At 44.6% G+C, this 18197-nt stretch overlaps 1 protein-coding gene across 3 annotated transcripts in view; it reads right to left on the bottom strand.

Moving 5' to 3' along the window:
• The window catches only part of PRKCZ (protein kinase C zeta), a 572887-nt gene that overhangs the window by 228676 nt on the left and 326014 nt on the right, over nt 1-18197 (bottom strand). For all 3 annotated transcript variants that reach the window (XM_082273173.1, XM_082273174.1, XM_082273175.1), the window contains one exon: nt 8683-8768. In XM_082273173.1, the coding sequence (XP_082129299.1) occupies nt 8683-8768 (86 nt within the window). The remainder of the gene's footprint in view (nt 1-8682; nt 8769-18197) is intronic.

Consider the following 18197-nt stretch of genomic DNA (forward strand, 5'->3'; position numbering starts at 1 on the left):
TGTCCCTCTAAACTTTCAGCTCATACAAGGAGAAGACTGATCAGAGATGCAGCCAAGAGGCCCATGATCACTCTGGATGAACTGCAGAGATCTACAGCTGAGGTGGGAGACTCTGTCCATAGGACAACAATCAGTCGTATACTGCACAAATCTGGCCTTTATGGAAGAGTGGCAAGAAGAAAGCCATTTCTTAAAGATATCCATAAAAAGTGTTGTTTAAAGTTTGCCACAAGCCACCTGGGAGACACACCAAACATGTGGAAGAAGGTGCTCTGGTCACATGAAACCAAAATCAAACTTTTTGGCAACAATGCAAAATGTTATGTTTGGCGTAAAAGCACCACAGCTCATCCCCCTGAACACACCATCCCCACTGTCAAAAATGGTGGTGGCAGCATCATGGTTTGGGCCTGCTTTTCTTGAGCAGGGAAAAGGAAGATGGTTAAAATTGATGGGAAGATAGATGGAGCCAAATACAGGACCATTCTGGAAGAAAACCTGATGGAGTCTGCAAAAGACCTGAGACTGGGACGGAGATTTGTCTTCCAACAAGACAACGATCAAAAACATAAAGCAAAATCTACAATCTAATGGTTCACAAATAAACATATCCAGGTGTTAGAATGGCCAAGTCAAAGTGCAGACCTGAATCCAATCGAAAATCTGTGGAAAAAACTGAAAACTGCTGTTCACAAATGCTCCCCATCCAAGCTCAAGCTGTTTTGCAAGGAGGAATGGGCAAAAATTTCAGTCTCTTGATGTGCAAAACTGATAGGGACATACCCCAAGCGGCTTACAGCTGTAATCGCAGCAAAAGGTGGCGCTACAAAGTATTAACTTAAGGGGGCTGAATAATTTTGCACGCCCAATTTTTCAGTTTTTTATTTGTTAAACAAGTTTAAAATATCCAATAAATTTAGTTCCACTTCATGATTGTGTCCCACTTGTTGTTGATTCTTCACAAAAATTACAGTTTTAGATCTTTATGTTTGAAGCCTGAAATGTGGCAAAAGGTCGAAAAGTTCAAGGGGGCCGAATACTTTCGCAAGGCACTGTAATGTGCAAATCACCCCCTCATAGGTGTATATAAGTGCAAATTGGATAAAGGATGCCAAATGAATCGGCACCAATTCTTGGTGAAAAGCTATTCACTAAAAATAGACAAAAAAATATTGAATTGCAATAAATTGCATACTACACATAGGGTGTGTGATGCAAATCACAGGATAAAATAGAAAATAGCAAGTGTGACAGACAAATAATCTCAAAAACTCGTAATCATATGATTCGCATACTAAACAGTATTCAAAGAAACGTGTAAATATCGCAAAAAAAGGGGAACAGGATATGAATTAGTTATGTAATGTGCAAGATGAAAATAAGTGCTAAAAATATAAAATAATAATGAATATTAATAAATAAAGCAATTCATGCGTACATAGTGCAAACTCTATAAAGTGTTTAAGATGTGTGAAAAATAAATATATGAGTTATTGCACTAAATAGCGGGTGAACATTATTAATCGATCAAAGAATGTCCATGTGCAAAAGTGCAAAAATAAGGTGCTTCAAAAGTGACTCTTCACAAAAAACAGTGACTCTTGCGCCTCTTCACATTGCCAGTGGGGAAAGCGTGTCACAAATGTGAGCTAATCCGAAAGTAAGTGCAATGGCCGCTCACCTCCATATACACTCATAAGAGTGTTTTGTGATAAATATCACCAGGCTTAGAACAGGGTCTTCCTCCACAGCGGGGGCTTTGTTGGGGCCACTAATATATCCCTCGCTCCTTAGGGAATACAGCCAATATGTGGTTCAGTGAGCCGCCTCTTTGAAAAGTAATGGCCAGGTAATCCTCCCAATAACTCCCACTCATGTCAGGGATACAATAAATAGGGTCTCATAGTGTAGTAAGTAAAATTTATTAAACCATAAACATAGTAAAAACTCACAATTAGGTAGGAACAAACGAGTAGCCACCGATGCGGTAAAGATCCGATACTTCTGGTCTCGGCCATAGACCGGGAGTGACGTCACCCGGCTCCTGCCGATGCGTTGCGTCACTACACGTGACTTTTTCATGGGTAACCCGAACGTCCTTGGGTTTCATTGGTATACCAGGATGATGCCTGCACCTACAGGCATCATCCCGGTACCATTGTTTGCAACTGGCGTCTGCAGATACCAACATATCCACTTTATAAAACTTTGTGAATGTGTGTACAGACAACCAGGTAGCCGCCTGCAAACCTGCATCACTGAGGCCTGTTTACAGAAGGCCCAGGAGGCACTAAGCACCCGAGTAGAGTGCGCCTTGACAGGGTAAGGGGGAACCTGACCCTTCATAGAATAAGCCTGAACCACAGTCCGTCTGATCCATCTGGAAATGGTGGCAGCAGCAGCCAGCCCCTTGCGAGCTCCATCATTGAGGACAAATAGTGAGTCTGATTTCCTAAAAGATTCCTTAGCTGCCGGATACGCCCTTATTGCTCAAACCATATCCAGGGAGTGCAAGGCAACTTCCTTGGGATGCTTAGGCTTGGGACACAGGGAGGGCAACACAATGTCTTCATTCAGATGAAAGTCAGAGATGACCTTCGGCAGGAATGACGGACATGGACGCAGAACCACCTTAGCCCTGTGAACCACCAGGTAACGTGAACGTCAAGACAATGCCGCCAGTTCAGACACCCTGCGTGCCGAAATAATGGCAACCAAAAAGGTCACCTTCTGAGACAACGTAAGCAGGGGAATCTCCCGAATATTTTCAAAAGGGAGGCTTCTGGAGAACTAACAACACCAAATTGAGGACCCACGGCAGCAATGGAGATCGCACTGGAAGAACCAAGCATCCCACGCCCTAGAGAAAAGTATACACCAAGGAGTGCGTGGCCAACGGGCATTGAAAGAAAACAGACAAGGCGGGGACCTGGCCCTTGATGGTACTCAAGGCCAGGCGCTGCTCAACCCCTCGGAGGTAAGCCAAGATCCGAGCCATCCAAAAGGAACGAGGGTGAACCTGGAGGGATTCACACCACGCAATGCATGTCTTCCATGTACAATGGTAAAATTTCCTAAAAGTAGATTTTCTAGCTTTTAACAGCGTAGGAATCACTGAGTCAGACAATCCTCTGTCCTTCAGCACTTGGCTTTCAACAGTCAATCTGTCAAAGTCAGCGACTGTAAAGCAGGATGGAAGATTAGCCTTGGGGACAGCAGATCTTCCATGAGAGGGAGTCTTCAAGGAACATTGGAGGCCAGTCTGGAGCCACTAGGATGTCCGGAATCCCTTTTGCCTTGATCCTGCATAGTAGTCTCGGCAGAAGCTGGAGAGGAACAAAGGCGTAAATCAGACGATACTGACTCCAATAAGCCAATGAAGCATCTGTAGCGACGGCTAGAGGATCCGGAGACTGTGCCACAAACCTCTGAACCTTCCTGTTGAGGCTAGAGGCCAACCGTTCCACCTCTGGAGTACCCCACCAGAGCCACAACAGGATGAAGAGACCATTCTCCCTGGTCGAACGCCTGTCGACTGAGATAGTCCGCTTGCCAATTTTCCACCCCTGGAATGTGCACAGCAGAGAGGGCTGGAATGAATCTTTCTGCCCACCTTAGAATGCCAGCTACTTCCCGAGCCGACAGGACACTTGTGCCCCCTTGTGATTGACATAGGCCACGGCCGTGGCATTGTCCAATTGAATCCGCACTGGACACCCCTGGAGAGGACTTGTCCAATGATCCAGACAAAGTCCGATCGCTCAGAGCTCCAGTACACCGATTGGTAGTCTGGACTCTTCCTGGTACCAGACCCCCTGAGCACAATCTGTGCTAAGGACGCCTACCCACCTGGACAGGTGCATGCAAGTCCGAAGAGACGACTGTCTGCTGTTTAGCAAAAGCCGAATTGCCTCCTGCAACTTTTGAAGTTTCTCCCAAGGAAGAAACACTCTGGCTGAGGACGAGTCCAGAGTCAGACCCAGATAGACTAGGCTTGTGGACGGAACCAGGGCAAACTTGTGAAGATTCAGAATCAAACAGAACTCCCTCAGTGTTTGCAGAGTAATCTCCAAGTTAGCCAACAAGAGGACGAAGACTCTGCTTGTAAAAGCAGATCATCCAGGTACCTCAGTACTACAATCCCCCACTGATGCAGTAATGCTAGAACTTGGGCCAACACTTTCGTGAAGACCCGAGGAGTGGAAGCGAGACCAAAGAGTAATGCCACAAATTGATAATGCTGCTCACCCATGGCAAAGCTGAGAAAATGCTGATGAGCAACACATATTGGGATGTGAAGGTAGGCATCCTTGATGTCGATGGAGCCGAGGAAATCCCCCTGATGTAGGGACACCACCACTGTGCACATGGACTCCATGCGGAACTTCTGTACCCGCACAAAGCGGTTTAGCGCCTTGAGGTCCAGTACTGGGCGCACCTTGTCCTCCTTTCTGTTAACTGTAAACAGGTTTGAGTAGAAACCTTAAAAACGTTCCGACTTTGGCACCAGAACAATCACCACTTGAAGTAACAAATCTTGCACAGCCCCATAGAGATCCTTTAAGCGATCTGGGGATAAGTGCAGGTTGGAAGGGAAGAACCTTTCCAGAGGATATTATCAAAACGCGATCTTGTAGCCAGAGCGAATTACTTTGTGGACCCACTTGTCCTGGATCAGGGAGGTCCATGGATCCGGAAAGCAGCGAAGACGCCCCCCACCCCAGATACGGATGAGGGTGCCCCTTCATGCGGAGGAATTTTTGTCTGCAGGTCTGGCAGCACCTGCTCGTGGTTTGCCAAACAAGACTTTATGGAACCACCAGCGGTGCCCGAAAGGGCTTGGATCTCTTGTCTTGAGACCCTGAGGGGCAAAAAAGTCACTTGTGAGACGAAAAGTAGGGCCCCCGTCTGCGAGCGACGGGACTCTTTACCGCTGGAAGCCTGGGGAAGAAGAGTACTTTTTCCCCCTGTGAGGCCCTTGATGATGTCATCCAAGGAAGCTCCAAACAGGCGATCCCCCATAAATGGAATATCAGACAAGGCCTTCTTAGAAGCCTTGTCTGCAGACCAGCATTTCAGACAGATAATGCGCCGCAGGACAACTGCTCAGACAGACAGTCTAAAAAGCAGGGGAGCAGCAACCAAAAAGGCTTCACAGACAAAACTGTAGCCCTTGAACCAACTGATCCGCCAGCTCCACAAAGGCAGGGGGGAGCTGCTTCTCCTCCAGGTCCCAGTGTAAAAGCTTAGCCAAGTCAGGCAGAGTTTGCGAAAACTAGGCCTAATCGCCGAACCAGCCACAGCCACATATAGCGGGCCAGAGCCTTCACCCTCTTATTAGCTGGACCAGTAAGGGCTGGGGACTCCTCAACAGGAATGAACGTAGCTCAATTTGACTTTGACACCGGGCGAGTCTACTACAGATAAAAACGTCCACCTGCAGTTAATCCTCATAAGGATACCACAAGCAAAAACACTTAGCAACCACTGTGTTTTGGACAACCCCACTGTTTTGTGACAGTGTTGTCAACGTAAGTGGAAAGAGGAACACCCTCCCTGCTTTGGAGGGCCTGTGTGTGCCAAAAGGAACTGGTGTCTCCAACGCGGCATCAGCCGCAGCCTCCATTTTTTAAGTTTTACTTACTGACACAAACAGTGCATCCACCAGTGCCTATTTAAGCGCGGCTAGAGGAGCAGAGGAATCATCCGCTCTTTCTGAGCAGGGTGTGTGGATGCAGAACCAGTAGGGTCGCTATATACTAAGCTCACTCTGAAAAACAATCAGGGGAGGCTGCCGACTGCAATACCGCAAAGGGGACTCCGTCCAAGGGCCCACATTGGACCATCTATCGGTCCCCGCAAAAAAACAAGGGGGTTGCCCTCTGAGCCCTCCATAGAGAACATAGCCCCCTTAAAAGTGGGCCACCCGCTGTGAGGCAGAAGCGGGTCATTAAAAAGCGCCCCCACAGCACTACCCCTTCCAAGGGAGGTGCCAAGCTGACCACATGGCCTAGCAGGCCGCGGCCTACATTTTTGTGAGGTCCAGCTGAAAGTGCACGGATCCCCAGCCCGGCAGGTAGAAGAGTGGGGGCTCCAGCAACATACATTGAGACCATAGGCCGCAAGCCGCAGCTTAAATTTTTTAAGGCACCCAGCCCATCAGGACGCAAGCCCCAGTGGACCTGACCACCCAGGGGCAGCGGAGAGGACGGCAGATGCCCAAACTGGGGCAGTGGCATCTGCCACCCTCACAGGGGCCACCTCACATTGTTTCCAGCGAGTAGGCCGCAAAGCCGCGGCCTAAATTTTTGGCCATATCCGGCCGCGTAAGGCGCGTACATGCGGATGTTAAAACATCCGCTTCCCCAGCCCATCAACCGGCTCAGGGAGCCTGGAGGACATCCTTGCCCTAGTCACCAACCCTGAGGGTGGCAGGAAACCCTGCTCAACTCCTGTTGCGCCCAAGGAACACCCGGTCAGCAGCCCGGTCAGCAGCAACTTCAACTAGCCCCCCTTAAGAGCATGTGGCAACATCCAGCTCATAACCTCACCCGGGGGGGGGGGGTCGTGGGGCCCAAAGACCCACAGTGACTGAAATTTTAGAGGGGCTGGGGGGGGGGATGGAAACCAGGAACAGGGTGGGCACTGCTATGGAGAGGACACTGCTCCATCATAATGTGGATGCTGTCGGCCAGAAGGAAACTTTACTACTCAGGCCAAAACCAGTTTGCATGCGCCCTCGCGAGATGCAGGCCAGCAACCGTCCAGTGGGGCGATATCTCTGCTGACCTAGCGCGGAGCTGCGGTCTGCACGCGCTCGCTGGCCGGATTGGGAGGACCCCAAGGATCTACATTATCCAGTTCGTCGCCCAGTCCGGCACTTGATTGTAGCTCTCACAGGAACAAAATAATATAAGGAGGAAAAAATTCCATGCAAAATGAAAAAAATGCCAGGACCAGAGATCCCAGCAAGGAACTAGGTCCTTACTCCTGACTAGGCAGAAAAAAAACTGAATACCTATAGCAGAAAGTGGGAGTATATCCCCAGGAACTGCCCCATAGACGTGTTCAAGCTTTTTCTCTAGCTAGTTCCCTACTCCTGTGGGGGCATTATAACCCTACGGTCAAGAAGATGAAGGGCTGTGTCCGTCAATGAACAAAAGAGAAAGTAGATTTTTACAAGTAGGAGCAAAGTGTCAAAATAGGCTTGGGAAAAAGGTGGTTAAAGGAATACCTTTCTGAGAGAAACATAATAGGTTTCCATTGTGAAGCTCTCATATCAAAAAAATAACTTTCTGGTCATCAAGTTGATCCTCTAGCTTCATGATTTTGAAACACTAACCCAGTATGCAGACAAGGACTTTTCTCCGCCTTTCCAAATCTGCATACTAGTTTGTGGTCAGTGACTCAGGAAGTGTTGATTCCAAAGGGTCAACATACCATCCAGTAGAGATGGGCTCAGGCGTCTTCGGGATCCTGGTCCCAACTCACCTGCCCAATCTCACAAGGAAGCCAACACTGCACACCGCTAATCACAGGCAGTGAGGCATTTGCCGGTTTGCAGCTGCACAGACCGGGAAATGTCTTAATGCCTGGGATTAGCTGTGTGCAGTGTCGTCCTCCTGGCGAGATCGGGCAGGTAGGTTGGGCCTGGGATCCTGAACATGCCTGAGCCAAACTCTGCCATCCAGACAACTAGTATGTTCAGGAGGAGGCCAGCAATGGCAGGCCCATGAACTTCTCATATACAGCATGACAAGGTTTAAAACATTCTAACATCTAATTCAGTTTTGGCCCAGTAATTTCAAACAGGGGCTTTATAGAAAAATAAGCAATAAAAGGTTTTAAATTGAATAGCGTAGTTGTTGCTTATTTGGCCATGTATATTTCACTACTGAAAATCTGGCACTTTGGATGTCAGCATCACAACTGTCATCTTTCATTTACTTTCATCATATATAATTATTTGGCAGCAGCAGTTTCCAATATAATACAAATATAAGTACCAGCCTCACTAGTCACTATGATAACATTTATCATCTGAATGATATGGTATTTATATTTGTGACAGCATAATTTTATCCAAGGTTCAAAACAAGTAACTTATGCAAGAATGATGTGGATTTTCCGGTGTGATAAATTAATTATCACAGGTGCGATTTACTGCCACGGTCTAGAATAGCGGCAGTGCTAAATTTGACATATTAGTGAGAAAAATTTACTTGTGTACATAATATTGCTAAAAAAAATTCATGCTTAATTTCCTGGCACAGAAACATGTGAGCTCAAATGGAACCGTTTTAAAAAGACAAAAAACAATGTGTTGCTGCATATACACAGATACAAATGTTACACATTCAGCTTTTATATAGGACAAAACCCAGTGATGACATGTCAAATTTATTTAGCTGACAGATGAGTTGCTAATAGTTACCATACTTTCCTTAATAGATAAGCTGTATATGTCTCTGGAGCATATAGTAATGATAAAACCTTACAGAAACATTTTAGACTTGAAATAGAATTTTAGCAAGCATGCTAACACTGGAGCCTAAAGGAACAGACAGCAAACGAGGGTACAATGTACAATAGTCATTCTTCCAGTAGAGAAAAGAAGCAAAAGCAGGTTATTAGAAAGCTGCCCAGAGACCGGACAAGCTGCCTCTTTTATGAATCACTTACTCTGTTAAAGCGTTTGGCTTGAAACAGATGCCCATTCACTCGGTAGAGCTTCCTCCATCTTCTGGCCCCTCGACGGTAGATGGATTCTAGGAAGAAAAGAAACGTGTAAAGGAGAAGCATACTAAGCTAGCAGTGCCAGGCACAAAAACTGCAAGCTGCCTGCACAGAGGGAAAAAACAATCCAGCTTGTTTTTTAATAATCAATGCTGGGCGCTGATGCTTGCAACATCATGGCTAGAGCTAAAGCAAAGCTTTTTCATGACAGGCTCCAGATCAAGAGGCTTCTGCAACCGCTTTTTCCTTCGCACACCAGCCTCCTCCCATCATCGCATCCTCACATGACCACATGCTAGTTACCGACCTTTCCGAGAGACTTATTGATGGTGGATAAACAGGTGAAATGAGATGAGGCCGGGATTTTAAAGGCACAGACCATTCAAAGGCTGAATTACAAGCCCCTCTTGTTAAACCCTGGGAAACTGACTTTTATTTAGGAAACCCACTGGGCATAAATTTCTTAAGAACACAAACAGAATTCTTTAAGAGCTACTAAATCTAATGTTCTTTAATTGAAAAATGGAAATGGAAATGTTAGAATGGCTGGTTGTCATTGGCAACACTGTCATTTAAAGTAATTTCCTGTACTCATACAGCCTGACATACTGACAAATAACAGTTCCTGGTGCAAATGAACTTACAATCTAATGATGCCACAATTTACACAATACCCCAAGCAAACTGAAATACCAGTCTTTTTTTTTTTTTTAACTGTGTGAGGAAACCTATGCAAATATGGGTTATACACAGAAACTATGCATATAATGGCTATGGAGAGAAAAGGGCACAGCTAAAGTGATGCCATGCTGCCTGATCTGGTGAACATCTGCTACAAAAAACAAACAACAAATCAAGAGTCCACCAAAAACGGACTTCTCAGTTTTGGCTGGATTCTGCTTAGGTCTACATTCTTCTTGGATTCTTTCTCCACCAGTTTTCAGTAATTGACACCACCATCCACTGATATAACAGTTTTTGTTAAATCCAAAAGACGTGCATAAATCCTAGTCAAAAACGTGGCAAAAAGCACATTTTTACAGCTGCTTTTTCCTGGCAGCAGCGCTAGTGTTTTTTTAAATGTCCTGTGTGCATGAGGCCTAAGTAGCATGATTCACATGCACTGAGAATTAAAGGAAAAGCAAACACTGATTATTTCAGTGATATCTTTGGACCTGTGTTTCTGAACAGCTGGGAGGCAACCTCTCTGGGTCCACCCGGGCCACGGATTCACAGTTTGTTAATATGTGCCCCCTGGTAGGTACTGTTGGAGTGCTTTCCCTCCTGCCAAGCTGTTACTGTTGTGACAGTTACCCTACCCTAATTTGAATATTGTGAGTGTAAAGATTACAGCTTTTAGTTAAGTTTACATTGATTTATTGCACAATGAGTGCATCTCTTTCTGTTTTGCGCTAAATCGTGCAAAGGAGTCATCCCCATAAGGGGTAATTACATGTGAAGGAGGAAAAATAAGTGACAGAGTGGATCAGCTTTATTGATTACCCAAACCGTGTTTATTGACCATTTGGTCAAAACATTAAAGCGAAACTCCACCCAAAAGGGGAAGTTCTGCTTTAAGAACTTGTCCCCCTCTCCTTTTGCACAATTGGCACTTTTGGGGAGCAGGTACCCAATTTTCACAGTTACCTGCTCCCACTTCTGTTCTGAGCACCACGGTGCTCTGCAGCAGAAGTTCTCCTCCCCCCTGCAGTTTTCTGGGACAACTGCATCTACCAGTCAGTATGTGCATCGGGATTCGCGCATGCGCAGTGAGCACCCGGCTGTGAAGCCGCAAGCTGTCACAGCCGGGTGCCCATAGTGAAGATACCGGCGGCGTCGAGGGAGGAAGAAAACGGCTGGAGTGAGCTCACCGCTTGACCAAGGGATAGGTGAGTGGCTGTTTTTTTACACCTTTTGTACCTGATGACTTATTTTTTCGACAGGTGCCTGAAGTTCCTCTTTAGGGCATGCACTGCACCCAATGGTAATAAGGTGGTCCAATAAAGTTGGGATAGTCACTTTTTTCATGCTTTTGGAAGTGTGGACTGTTTTTTTTTTTTTGAAGCACTTATATTTGGATTATGGACATTTATTTATATCACTTTTTTTGAATTTTGGTCCTTTCACATGATGCGCGGTCCGTTCTCTGCTCAACGGGGATCGCTCCCCACTGAGCAGGCAGGTGACAGCTCCGTCTCCGCTCTGTGTGCAGAGACGGAGGTGTCAGATCCCCGCTGTCCTCTATGAGGGAATCGGATGAGAACGGACCGCCTGTCCATTCTCATCCAATCCCATCTGATCCGATCAGATGGACGGATGGAAAATAGGGTTTCCACGGACAGGATCGGAATCGGATAGCAGCAGGTGTCAGCTGACTTCCGCTGCCCCATAGGGATGCATGGAGGATCCGATCAGGTCCGCCTAAAAATCTGACAGGCAAGTTTGATCGGATCGTTTATGTGAAAGGACCCTTACCGTATGTATTGTTTATTTTAGATTTCTGCACAAACAGGTGGTTCACTTACAATTTCTAATGTTTATTGTTTTGGTTTTGTCACAAGAAATCATTCATGATCACATATGCTTTATTGATTTATACATCATGCACGTACTGAATATGAAGCGGAAAGGAACAGTGCACCACTGCTTAATGAATTTGCATTACAGAGCTAGTACTAATTTTTTTACATCCCGCTGGAGGCTTCACTAGTCACTGCAGATCGGGATGCAGTAGCAGTGCCTAAAGGAAGCACAGAAGCATTTCTGGAGTTGCTGGCACTTTAAAACAGCAGTAGCCAAGGGGTAATGCAGAGTGCTGCTCAGGGGAGAAGCACTGAAAGAAGGTGGGGTGGGATTACAAGTTGCTAGGAATTAAATTAACAGTAGCAACTAGGGGTTTACTGGAGAAGGGTATTTAAAGGGGTTAATGTTTTTGAGTGATAGTCTATATGTGAATGCATAATTTAAAATTCTAATTAACACCATTGGTAGGATCACAAACATGATGTGGGCCATAATGAATGAATATAAACATTTTTATTTTTTTTTACGGGTGGGGCATGAAGGTTTTAGAAGAAATTTACTGGGGCCTGGTTGAGAACCACTGCTTTACAATATTTTGGAGGTATAAATATACTAATTCACTGACAATATGACATCACTAACAGATTAGCCTATTAAAGAGATTGTTGTGGGAAGCTCAAAGGTCATTCCCCATCCCAGGACATTATTGTCAGTGACACCAAAGTCTTTTACAGTCTAATCTCCTTATAGCTGACAACTTAACGTAAACCTGTTACAATCCCAGGCAGTTTAAACTGAGTATATGATGAAAAATTGCATAAGCAATGAAAACATCAGGGGGAAAACGATCCTGAATATGTACGATGCTGAATTTATATACAAATCTTCACTTTTCCTAAAAGAAGCAAGAATTTCCCAAACCCCTCTCATCGATCGAGCCAATATTGTTTAGCAAGGCTACGCATCACATTAGAGGACCAATAGACAGGCTTGGCATGTAGAAGGTATACAAAAAAGGCAAATCTCTACAGAACAGAAAGAGTAGACAGCAGTAGGGGGCACAAAATAGGGCAGGATCTGCAACCTATGCTGCTATAGAAGTTCAGGACCCATATTTGGAAGGTGGGGGGGCTTTGATACTATGTATCTAACATATTTTAGGCATGTTATTTACCGGTAAAAGCCCCTCTTGTGAAGGCATCCAAAAGCCCAGAGACTGCTGCTGAGTGTCACAATATTGGACTAAAAATGTCACTCAGGTGACACTATAGTATTCCCCTTCATGCAGTCCCAGTTCTACCAAAAAGGTTATGTAGTAAGGTGATGGGAGGGGTGGAGGAGTTGGGCCAGCACAGAGAGTAATTAAATACTTTCAGAGAATAGATACGGGGTTGGGCGTGTCAAGTGAAAAACAGTCACCTTGCTTGGAGTTACATTTTAATTGTTTATTTGAACAATTGTTTTCATACAATATTTGAGGTTTTTCCATACTAACAGAAAGAATAAAAGGTGAGCATCTTCAGTTTTACATAAGTCTTACTGCATAATAACACATGACTTAGACAAAAACAGTTATAATAAGCATTTATGAGAAGAATCAGCAAATTAAATTGCTAGGAGTAGGGTCTGAAGCATTGTCTAGCACCCACAGACACCCCATCTGGGGACATACTGTGTCTCTGGGTGAAGGCAACACATCCAACCATGTGTTTTAACTTTTAACTTCTCTGTATTGAATGAAGCAGCGTCATAACACTAGTGACTTTGCATGGGCATTACAGTTGGGCAGTATTGAAGTAGGTATTAAAGTAAACAACGTTCAGACATAACAGGCAAGTGTGAATACATATAATGTTACTCGCCACCACTGCACATGTTGCCTTAGGGCGATGTGTAATATGAAAACAAAAGGAATGAAGATAACTATCTATACAATAGGAGACAAAACATACGGGCTCTGCAAGGAGTGTGGTATCTTAAGTGCGGAGAGCAAAAATAAAAGTATTTTTGGGGCTAAAGGTTGTCAAGAGTGCATCTTGAGTCTCTTAGCCAGGGGGCCCCACTGGATCAAGAATTTTGATAACCTAAGATGGGCTTTCACATGGATGTATTCCATTTGCATGTGTTAATTGAGTATAGAAATGAGCAGACGTAAGGTGGGGGCCAGGGTATTTTTCCAATTGCGGGCAATAGAGAGCCTTGCAGCTATGAGAATGTGCGTGATTATGGAATGGTATTGTACATGCCACTCCCCAAACCCCACTCCGAGCAGAGCAAGTTGTGTGGTAATAACAGTACCAGAATCAGAGACGTAGGCAACTAATGCTTTTACACCGTCCCAAAATGAGGACAGAAATGGACATGACCCCCAAGTATGTTCCAAAGAATCCTGAAGGGCACAGTTCCTCCAGTATAGGTTGGGGAATGAAGGATACAATCAGGACAAGAGGTGTAGAATTTTGAGGCCGGTTTCCCAAAGAGAGAGACAACTGGAGAATTTTAGAGGATTGCTTGCTGCTTTATGCCATTCCTTAGTTTCCGCTGTGAAGTGTAGTTTTTGTTCCCATCGTTCCATGATTGAGAGCTTTGTGTGATTGGGATATGGGGTAAGAGACTTCAAGATTGAGGCTATCCCCATAGATGAGCAGGCTGGATGTTCAAAGATTTGTAGGAGTTCCCGGGGAGGTTAGCGGCGGCCCATGAGACGGCCCGCAGGGCATGTCTGATACGTAAGTATTTGTAGAAGTCTCTGTGGCCAATATTGGCCTTACTTTGTAGTACATGGAAAGGAGGGAGATTCCCATCTTCAAATAAGTCTCCAATAGACTTTAGGCCCGATTCAACCCATGATTGGACCCCAAGATCGCTACAGACGAGATTGAGCACTCCCAGTGGAAGTGAAGTGAGGATGTTTTTTGGAATCCCTTGTGCTGCGTGTAGTACAGATGTCCAAACTTTGGTGGCCGCGTTGATTGTGTCCAGGTAGGATTTAGGTTGTTTATGCTGGAGCCATTGGGCAGTTAAGAGATGCTTAGGTGGGTGACCAATTACAGTCTCTTCAATTTGCAGCAATTGGTGTTATTGGGATGGGACCCACCACCTTTTGAGTTGATGCAGTAGGATTGCTTTGTAGTATAGTTTGACCTCTGAGGCCCCTACAACCGTAACCTTCCGTGAGGCATATAGTATTGAGCGATGGACTCTTGGGCGGTTGTCATTCCAGATAAATGAGTTGAGGGAACGTTGAAGGTGAGAGAGCAGGTCTTGCAGAAATGTGGACAGGATGGAGCGGAATAGGTAGAGGATATGGGGCAGAAGAAACATTTTAACTAGGGCTATTTGCCAGGCCCAGGACGCTTTGATAGAGCGTAGTTGTTGGGAAATGTCTTGTAGTTTTTTTTAGACACTCTAGATTGACTCTGACTATGTTTCTCGAGGGGTATTTGAACAATTTTTTGTCATAATTTTTTTGGAATATAAAGAAATAAAAATTTTTTATTTTTAACAAAGCTATTATTTTAACAATTTATTGCTCACAAACAGCTTAGGCATACTTACAATTACACAGAAAAACACATTCTGCTACTCCTCCCAAATATAAAGATACCACGTGTGTGAGACTTTCACAGCCTAGAAGCATGGGGGCCCAGATTCCAAAAAGGACCTTCCAGCTTTCAAGGAGCATAAAATACATGTTTTATATCCTGACTACCTATCATATTTCTTGGGTCCCTGAAGTGGCAAGCGAAAATTACCATATTTTGGAAAGCAAACACCCCAAGATATTTTCTGAAAGACATAGTGTGGAGATTTACTAAAAGTGGTGCACAGAGAATCTGGTGCAGCTGTGTATAATACGCAATCCGCTTCTAACTTCAAGGATAAGTTCCCCTTTGGGAACATGTTTCAACTGTTTTTAGAGTGGAACAAGTAACATGTTCCCACTGCTGCAGCTGCTACCTGTTGCTTGTTCTCGCTGCGGCAGCAGTACAGGGAGAAGCTCCCTGTACTAGCTGTCTCTTTTTGAAAATAGGGCGGCCGTGGGGGGGCTCTGCCCACACTGCAGCATCATATTTATATACACACAGCTCTGCATATAAATGATCTACAAGTCCCGACATCCTTTGCGGCTGTCGGCTTAAAGTTTTCAATGAACTACCACGGCGCTGTGGTAGTTCATTGATTCTTTCTGTCATTCTGTATCGGTTTCCTGTACAAGGTACAAGCAAGCAGATGCACTGACAGGTCTACAGGAGACCTGCATGGCCTCAGTGATCTACTGATAACAGGCTCCTGCAACAAAAAATAATAAATGCACATTTTATTAACTGGCAAAAAAATGTGCATTTATTTATTTATTTAGTTATTTGCTAGGAAAACTTATCCTTTCACCTTCTTCGATTAAGCTTTGACAATAAAACCTAGAAGCCAACTGGTTATTAAGCACAGCTGCAATAGATTCTGTGTGTACCGGTTTTAGTAAATCTCAGTTAGCCTTTTGAAAATTTATTTGTTTGCCACAAGTGGAGAGTGGAGAATGCAGAAAGGTATTTCTAACACACAGCACAAGGATACTAAGAATTACAACCAAAACACATTCTGCATCTGTTCCTGAGTATGGTGATACTGATATCATGTTTGAGACTTTTTCAATTTTCAGACTGACTAAGTACCAGTGTATCTTGTGCATAACAAAAATCAACCAATTTTTTTAAAAACAGTGTACTGTAATGGTTCCCTCTGTACCAGTGGTCAGGGAATATAACTTAGTATAGCATCACCTGTAGCTGCCCTCCTTTCTATAAGCCAGGCAATCTTAGCCTACTGGTACTTGGCCGCCCCCAGGAATGCCATGATCACTGGCCAGGAAGTACAGAAAGCTGAAGAAATGGGGGGGGGGGGTGCCTGTGGTTAGAGGAAAGCAGTTATCTGCAAGGGATGTCTAAAACTAGTGACTTGCCAGAACGTAGTTAGTGGGATGTGGAGATGGATCAGTTCAAGTGGCAGATAGAGACATGGTCAGCAAACAAGCAAAGAATTGGTCCAGGTAGTAGGCAGGAACGTCTCCAATGGCGCCCCCCCAAGGCGTGGCTGAGGAGTCAAGCAATCTGGAAGCTGCAAAAAGAACCCTAGGGACTATTGCGTAGCCAGTATGCTTGATAGAAGATGTGACGAGACCAATCTAGCCACTGGCCATTGGAGAAGCCTGGTTGCTCGCCTCCTGCAATGTGACTATGGACCCTCTCATCAGCCCATGCTAAACGTAAACCCCATGGCGATTTGACTGTGTTTGTTGCATCTGAGCGCTGTTTGGATATGTTGAGCGCTCAGATCCAGGCTATCTGTGTGTGAATGTGGGGGTTCTGCTCAGTAGACTGGGAGTTATGCATTTTTGTGTCTTTTTGTGTTTCTTTAACCATGTGGCTAATGTAGTCTTGCCTCTATCCTGGAAGCTAAACCTTATTCCTGTAAACTGTAAGGCACAGGAAGTGCACTCCTAATATGGTCATTCCAGGAAGTCCAATGAGGAGACGGACTGTCTGAGGTGGCTCTCCATTCACCTATTGTCGGGTGTGCTAATGAACTTGCCTGCTGTCTGCTAAGAGATGTAGTGACACTCAGAGTAATGTGTATTGAAGACTCGTTAGGGAACCATTGTTCTGTGTCTGGCTATTGTGTACATTGATTACCCCCTGGGGGCTTCTATCTCCTTGCACATGTCAGTCCTTCTGGTCAAGCTATCTGACCAATCACTGCGGACTCATTTTCAAGCCCTCATTTGCATGGCTGGAGAGGACCTTATGGGGAACTGCAGGTACTGTGCAATTGACCAATGGGAAAGCGGTTGTTGGGGGAAGGATGTTCCAAATTCTGTATAAAAGTGTGCTGTGTTCTTCCAATAAATGTTGTTCCTGTTTTACCCTCCACTCGGAGCTTTGTCTCGTTATTGGGGGGATTTATTGTATACTGTTCCAGTTTGACTGCTAGGAGTGTAAACCCTTCATATGGTTTTTCCTATTCAGCTGTATGCAGCATTCATAAGGTTCCAGCTACACTGATTGCATCATTCCTTGGTTTCCAGTTCGGGAGTTTGGTGTCCTGCAAGTAGCTGTGCCTGTAGCTCTGGAAGGGGAAGATCTCCTAAACGGTTCTAACCCTTTTGTGTCCGGGGTGCCGTTACAGAAAAATCTGGAGGAAACAAACCCCACACATAAAAGTGGTAAGCTTCTCTCAGTAGAAAGTAGATGCTCACCTAAAAAAGCTACCAAAAATACTGAGGCTGATGTTTGCTTCAGATTTATTTTTTGCCAGTGTCCAATAACCTGGAGGTAGCTGCTTAAACCATGATTAAAATCCTGTGCCCTGTACTGTACAAAGGGGAAGATAGATTTTTGGGGTATGCATGTGATATCAGCTATGTGTACCAAAAACTGCCTGTGTACTGGAATATATGGCACCAAATCTCCTGTGCCAGAATTATCAATAACACAATTCAGAAAATTGTATTATTATTGGGTGATAACAGAATCAAATTTTCAGAAGCAGTGCTCAAATGATTATACATGTGGAAATTGTAGTGTACATGCCAACCTGGAGCTGGAAATACATAGACAGGTAATCAGGAAAAGCATAGACAGAATCCAGGCATCTAAATCAACTTGAGCATACTGCTGTTTTTATAAATGGGTTATGCATTTGAACAAGTGTCTTTTTCCACCATCTGGGTAAATTTTCCTCCAATCAACACTAAAGACATTTATCCTGCTAAACACACAATGTTGTTTGGTAATTCTTAAAAACACACATTTATTCAGCATTGTAAGGAATGCTCAAAGTTTGGTAGTGTACATATAGAATATTGAATGTATTTTTTTCTAAAGGTTAATTTGATATAAGTCTGGTTTTCTAAACCCTAAATTAGCAGAGATATTTAATAA

Source organism: Pelophylax lessonae, assembly GCF_965119305.1.
Source record: "Pelophylax lessonae genome assembly, chromosome: 12".
NCBI lineage: Eukaryota > Metazoa > Chordata > Amphibia > Anura > Ranidae > Pelophylax > Pelophylax lessonae.